At 40.2% G+C, this 7,481-nt stretch overlaps 1 protein-coding gene across 5 annotated transcripts in view; it reads left to right on the top strand.

Moving 5' to 3' along the window:
- Positions 1-7,481, top strand: part of LOC129181530 (uncharacterized) — a 36,859-nt gene that overhangs the window by 13,982 nt on the left and 15,396 nt on the right. For 3 of the 5 annotated variants that reach the window (XM_054776848.1, XM_054776850.1, XM_054776851.1), the window contains exons 2-3: positions 2,734-2,803; positions 3,508-3,648. In XM_054776848.1, the coding sequence (XP_054632823.1) occupies positions 2,734-2,803; positions 3,508-3,648 (211 nt within the window). Of the gene's footprint in view, positions 1-163; positions 222-2,733; positions 2,804-3,507; positions 3,649-7,481 lie in introns of those variants that run through there. The other 2 variants (XM_054776849.1, XM_054776852.1) reach the window with 2 other exon arrangements.

The raw sequence follows: 7,481 nt of genomic DNA, 5'->3' as shown, positions 1-7,481 counted from the left end.
TTAATGACCCAATTATTGAAAATTTTTCATGTCTGACAACTTTTAAAAAATATAACATATTCAATACACCGTATAATGTATATATACTACATTTTAAATAAATATGCCACATTTACAAAACTAGGGGCATCATCGTTCAGTTTAGAAAAAAGTACCCGTATGTGTGGCGACATTGTGGACTGATAGGAGGAGCTTTTCTTTGTTTTAGCATAATTTTAAAGGTAGGTAATGAGTATTAGTGTGTATTTTACTCATAATTATTTTAAATGAATATAATACTTGATCCATTCGTAGCATATGTCAGATAAAATAATGTTGTTTTGGCTAAATATTTTGGTGGCCAACGTTAAAGTCCATGATGAGTCATGCTAGCAAACAATAACCATTAGCAACGGGTTAGCAAGGTTTTATGTTTGGCTACTGTTTACTAGTCGTTTTAGTGTTTGTTTCATTAATTTTAGACTGTATAGGAACAATTTTATTGAACTTGTAAACTAATACTCAATACATCAAGTCAGTAATCTGGTTAGTATTGTGTGTGTTTTTTGACTATATGAATTGAAATAAACATTTTTCCATTAGAATGCAGTCTATTATAGATATTCACTAGAGTCTATTTGCAATATTTGCCAAATAGGTAGAAATATGACTGCTCTAATTCAGTCTGATGTTTACCTGTATAAAGGTAAAAAGAAAGGAAAGGGAATTGCATGACGGATGATTACAATGACCAGTTTCAGAGGGGTTCTTATACGCATAGGATAGCTATAGTTTGCAATATTCATTGTAGCTGAAGTGGGATTACATGCTGTAAAATAGATAGATAGAGCACGGTGGTCCAGTGGTTAGCATGTTGGCCACACAGTCAGGAGATCGGGGAGATCTGTGTTAGAATCTCCGTTGGGCATCTCTGTGTGGAGTTTGCATGTTCTCCCCGTGCGTGGGTTTTCTCGGGGTACTCCAGTTTCCAAAAACATGCATGTTAGGTTAATTGGCGATTCTAAAATTGTCCGTAGGTATGGATGTGAGAGTGAATGGTTGTTTGTCTATATGTGCCCTGCCATTGACTGGCAAGCAGTGCATGGTGTACCCCGCCTCTCGACCGAAGTCAGCTGGGATAGGCTCCAGCATACCCGCGACCATAGTGAGGATAAGCGGCATAGAAGATAGATGGATGGGTTTCTTGATAGAAGTGTTCCATTCTAAGAAGAGGGATTTGTATTTTCATGCCTTACATATGGTGGTTAATACCTGCTCAACTGTATCTTGTGGTTTACTCCCTCCGTCACACTCGTGGTGACTCACACACGCACATGAAGATACTGTATAATAAGACACAACTCGTAGACACACTACCGTACTTTTCCCTCCCTTCCTCCCTCAGCCTGCGGTCAAAATGTCATTTTATTTACTAGCCAATTCTAACAGGGATCATTTCATCCCCCGACATTATTGATACCTGTGCAGGTTAAATGAGAGAAAAAAGATCTGTTGTCTTACCACATCAGTGGTTAAAGGAGACCTCCCACTTATAGAATGCTATTTTCAGTGAGCCAGTTTGATTATATGGTTGTATGGGTCCGATTAAATAACTTAGATAATTAAAAAAGCATTGACAGAGCAATTTGTCCATTCAGTGTTATTGCATTGACCTCTATTATTGTGCAATGGGTTGGTTCATTTTAATGTAGATTGGTTATCAAAGTGCTCTACTTACGCTAAAGTGCAAGTGGTGTGAAACAAAGAAGATTGTAGTGATTGAAACACATGATGAGGATTTCACGTGCAGACCTATTAATTCTTATATAAGAATTTAGCATTAAAAATAATTGTGGTGAGGTGTTGACTAATTAATTTAGAGGAAAATTGCACATTTTTTTGGAATATCGCCCATCATCCACAATCCTTATGTGAGACATGAACACATATGTCTTTCTCTTTGCTGTATGTTCTAAAAATATAAAAAATGCACGTATTGCACGTAATGGGAAACACCATTTCCATATAATGTGATATGCATATTAACCAAGCTACAGCAACATTGTTTTATTATTATTAACTTTGTTACGCTGATCAAACTACGTTATTGCCGTATTGGTACCTTGCCACACCACACCGGCTAGCACCACTACAAGCTCCACCACACACTCGTCCGCAGCGTGTCAGTGCCGTGCTCTCAGTGCCTCAGGCCACTACCAAAAGGCAAGGCTACATATTGGAGCTGCCGCTACTGCTGCTGTGTTTTTATTTTTGAGTTTGGATAAGTTAACGCTAGGTGTGGCGTTCGTTTCAATGTTGCTATGTGAAATCAATGCGCCCAGGAAGGAAGTTCCGGTAATGCTTAAAAGGATCACAATCTGGCAAAATACTGTAAGCGTTACATGTTATCATGAATGTACCTGTTCCTACATGGTTACAACATGGATATAAAACCATAAAACCTTTTTGGAGGTGTTTTAATAGCGGTCTTTGTAGGCGGCATAGGTGTGTCCCATTACGTACAGTAATGAGCTGTCTCTTTTTATCTGTTTTGATAGCTTTACAACGCACAGAAAAGAGTGTGTTCATATCTCATATCAGGAGTGGGGATGATGCGGCAAAATTCCCCCAAAAAGTGCAGATTTCCTTTAAGCATACTGTATAACTAGAAAATTATTCAGCATCATATGTTCGCCATGACCCTAATGAGGACAAAGAGGTATGGAAATTGAATGAATGTTGTTCTGTTGACAGGGAGAGGCTACCCAGAGCGATCTTGGCCAACTTCAATATGGATTCTAGAGTTCTCTCACCCAATGTCATTGTAAGTTGGGACCACTCACTCACTCATCTGCGAGCAAGCTAAGTTCACCTAGATTGTACTGTACCTTAGGAAAATATTGTGGTGAATTCACCCAAATTACCCATTTCTTTCAGATGCTGCTTTTTAGTGTGTTTGAAACTGCTTATTGGATGCGGCAAGTGGTTGCGACAATGCATACCCATGCTGGAACAATGCGCGTTTTGCGTACTATGTCACCAGATGTAAGCAGTACTTAACTTAGGTGCATATACTGTACGTTGTGCAGTCGCGTGGCATTTCATGCCAATGCGCTTTTGCGCATTTTCGGTCACGAATAGAATGCAAACAGTGCGCAAACTAGTCTTTACGCTTTTCAGGCGTACCGTCAAAATGACAGCCATTGCCACGGCGAATTGCGAGACAATGCGGAGCCAAATTGCATGCAAGTGTAAAAAAATGCTTAACTTACAAGGACATTTTAAAATGACATTCATCAGCAAAAACACTGCTGACTTTGCACAGCAGTTTAACACGACTACAAGCTACAACCTCAATCAGTTTGATGTTAATGGTTTGTATGCAGCGTTGCATGGGAAAATGTATGTTTATGCATTGTGTGTGTACTGCCTGTTCCTGTATCTTTCACATTTATTACTTTCAGTTTATTTCAAGTGCCAGTCTGGTAAGGGACTGCTTAAGTAATAATAATAATTATGTTCAATTAGGTCAGAGGAGCAGTAACTCCAGAAGGACAATCTCTGTTAAACACCCCTTGTCAATTAGAAAGTGGAGGAACCATCTTACTGCAGTTGCTGGAATTCAAAATTGATCTGCTTGAGGCTGTAGAGGAGCTGCACATTCGAAGGGTACGGTAGTAAATGACACATTTTTGTCCATGTATGTTTGTATAGAAAACTGACTTAAAAGTAGGGCTGCACAAAAACTTGTTAGAAAACTTGCAGTCTCGATTCATGTCAACATTCATCTGTCCATTTTCTACCACTTACCACCCGTCAACACCATGAGAGCAAGATGACACCCAGCCATCAACCATCAATACTACGCTACCTCGACATTTCGAGGCAATTTCAATTTTCACTTCATTTGAAGCTGTTAATGCATACAATCATGTCTTGTCATTTATCTTTTAATAAAATACAGGACAAATTGGCATATTTCAGCTATATGGTGATCAATCAACGTCCATTGATGATGATTGATCATGATTAATTAATTAGAAAACTATGATTACTCTTAACACTTTAAATATTTGACAGCTCTAAGTTAAAATCAGGTGTTCATGAACGAAACATATTACACAACTTAACATTTTCATAAATAGGGCAAAAGGAGTGAGTCACATTTTTTAGAATTGTGCAGCCCTACTAAAAAAATATATAGATTGTATTAATGTGACCAAATTCCAAAGTTGAATGTCATAAAAATCGAACAATTGGGAATTTGACCAAACTTGTCAGGAAATGTAAAAAGTAAGGAGAAAATGCTGAGCCAGCATTCATACCGGTGATGAGTTCAACGTGAACAGCCATACTTTTGCATATCTCAGTCAACTTAAGTCAAAATCATAGTGAACATCTTCAGGAACTTCACAAGTGTATTTTGTATTTTCTTTGCCTTTGTGTATGTGCGTGTGTTTGTTGCAGAGGGTTAGCAGTGATAGTAAACAGAAGCAACATGATGAAGACCATAAAACAGGAAATTAACATGCAGCGTCGACTTTGGAGTTACCACTGTACTTTTTAAGGAAAATAATCACTTTCTACTTGGTGCCCGATATTTGTGCTAGAAGTGATAACATGCGTAGTTGAGCTTCCTCTTTGGATTTCACAACCAGAAGAATTGGTTTATTTCATTGGAAAAGAGGAAAAGGCTTCTTGAGACGTCATCTGTACTTCTGTGTAGAAGGTGTCGGACGTTTCGCTCCTCATCCGAAGAGCTTCGTCAGCAAACTAATAAGTGCTGGTAGCTTAGGCCTTAAATACAGTAAGAGTGGGCGGAATTGGTGTGCCAACACCCTCCTCCTATTGGTTCGTTACACTAAGCCTGGGCGGAGCAGTGGTATAATCCTATCCTGTTATTCACACCTACGATAAAAGGGAAGTGTCACAGTAGACTATATCACAGCAGCTGAATCGGCCATCAGGAACAATAACCTTTCTAGAACAGAGGCAGGGGACCTTCGTCTGAGAATATCGGCCCTTCTCAGTAGTGCCAAACCACCACCGTCCAATATCACGTTAGGTGAGAGGAAAGCATTAGCGACTGAGAGCCTACACAGACGCATTGCGACCAACTTTGGGAGAGACATCCTTCTGCTGGTACGTAGCTTAGAAAAGGCCACTCTTAAATTAGCAGATTTAAGGAACCACCTCAGATTTAATCTTAGATGCAGGCAGAGTAGGTTAATCCCCAAATGCATGAGGCAAGCGTCCCTTGAGCAAGGACACTTGGCAAGGAAAATGCAACAAAACTACATCAGAAAAATACAGAATTTGAGAATTAGGAGGCTTAACATAGAGATAAAAAATAAACAGTCTGAAGAAGAAACCTAATATCAGAGATTGCAAACCAAGCTTACGCACGAAACCTATCAGGAGGTTTGTGAATTTACCAAATCAGGTTATATGAAGCACCATAGCAAAACCAAAGAAAGGCATAAGGGAAAATTCCAGAAACTTCTATTGGAAAATCGACCACAGCTTGTCGTAAACACTAAGGATGGGGGGAATCAGACCAATACTAAAGAAAATTGGATCAAAAATCTGTCAGACAGAAGCCTCTCGGAGACAGAGAAGGCAGTATTAACCAAGGGTCTCAACTTCTCAGTGACTCCTAAAACGATACCCACAGTAGACTATATCACAGCAGCTGAATCGGCCATCAGGAACAATAACCTTTCTAGAACAGAGGCAGGGGACCTTCGTCTGAGAATATCGGCCCTTCTCAGTAGTGCCAAACCACCACCGTCCAATATCACGTTAGGTGAGAGGAAAGCATTAGCGGCTCTGCAGAAAGATGAGAGCATCACCATCTTACCAGCTGATAAGGGCAGATGCACAGTGGTTCTCAACACATTGGACTACGAAGAAAAAATAACAAGTCTAATTAGTGATGCCAACACATATGAGCAACTTAAAAGGGACCCATCCAGTAGGTATAAGAAAGAAATCATACACTGTCTCCAAAAGTTAGAGAAGGAAGAACTAATTGACAGACAGATGTATCATAGGTTATACCCTGGGGAGGCTACACCATGTATCTATGGCCTTCCAAAAATCCACAAGGAAGGGTTTCCCCTCAGACCCATTGTCTGTAGCATTGACTCTACCACGTACAATGTAGCGAAATATGTAAAAACAGTCTTATCCCCATTGGTAGGCAACACTGATCATCATATAGAGAACACAAAAGGGTTTGTGGCGAGCATCAAAGACCTCAGATTGGAGCCAGAGGAAACTTTGGTGTCTTATGATGTGACTTCACTTTTCACATCTGTCCCCACCTCAGCAGCAGTCTCGGTGGTGAGGAAGAGACTGCTCGAGGACTCAACTCTGCATCGGAGAACAAAACTTAGTGCTGACCACATCTGCCAATTACTGGAAATTTGCCTTAACACCACATATTTTCAGTTTAGAGGGAAATTCTACAGACAAATTCATGGTTGTGCTATGGGCTCACCAGTCTCACCCATAGTGGCGAATCTGTACATGGAAGAGATGGAGAAACAGGCTCTCACATCCTTCTCAGGGACAAAACCAAGGCACTGGTTTAGATACGTGGATGACACCTTTGTCATAATCAAAAAACAAGAAATTCAGTCTTTCACAGATCACATCAATGCGGTGGACACCAATATCAAATTTACTCGCGAGGACACTAAAGAAAACCAACTAGCCTTCTTAGACTGCAAGGTAATTATAGGAAAGGACAGACAGCTACTTACAGAGGTCTTTAGAAAGGCCACACACACTGACCAATACCTGCTTTTTGAATCAAACCATCCACTACAACATAAACTAGGGGTTATTAGGACCCTCCAACATAGAGCGGAACAAATACCAACTAGTGCTGAGGGAAAGAAAAAGGAGACACAACATGTCCAGAGAGCGCTCTCAACCTGTGGGTACCCACGGTGGGCTTTTAACAAATGTCAAAAGAAGAGAGTAGGGAAAGAAACCCAAAAGCCCACAGAAGCAAAAAGGAGAGGAGTGGTAGTCCCTTATGTAGCGGGGGTCTCCGAAAAACTCCAGAGGATCTTATGGCAACACAAAATTCCTACCTATTTCAAACCAGTAAATACCCTGAGACAAAAATTAGTGCATCCTAAAGACAAGGCTCCAAACCAGAAACAGAGCAATGTGGTCTATTCCATCCACTGTAAAGATGAGGAATGCAAAGAGCACTACATTGGGGAAACTAAGCAAATGCTCCAAAAAAGGCTTTATCAACATCGCAGGGACAATGCTAGTGGTCCTCAATCAGCAGTACATCTACACCTGAAAGCTACCAATCACTCTTTTCAGGACAGCGAGGTTAAGATTTTGGCCAAAGAAAACAGATGGTTTGAAAGAGGAGTTAAGGAAGCTATTTTTGTCAAACAACAGAACCCATCATTGAATCGGAATGGTGGTTTGAGGTTTAATTTGGACCCTGTGTTCAGCAGGTTACTGAGACCAAA

Source organism: Dunckerocampus dactyliophorus, chromosome 5 (assembly GCF_027744805.1).
Source record: "Dunckerocampus dactyliophorus isolate RoL2022-P2 chromosome 5, RoL_Ddac_1.1, whole genome shotgun sequence".
In the NCBI taxonomy this organism is placed as follows: Eukaryota; Metazoa; Chordata; class Actinopteri; order Syngnathiformes; family Syngnathidae; genus Dunckerocampus; species Dunckerocampus dactyliophorus.
This window is presented reverse-complemented; position numbering and strand designations above follow the sequence as displayed.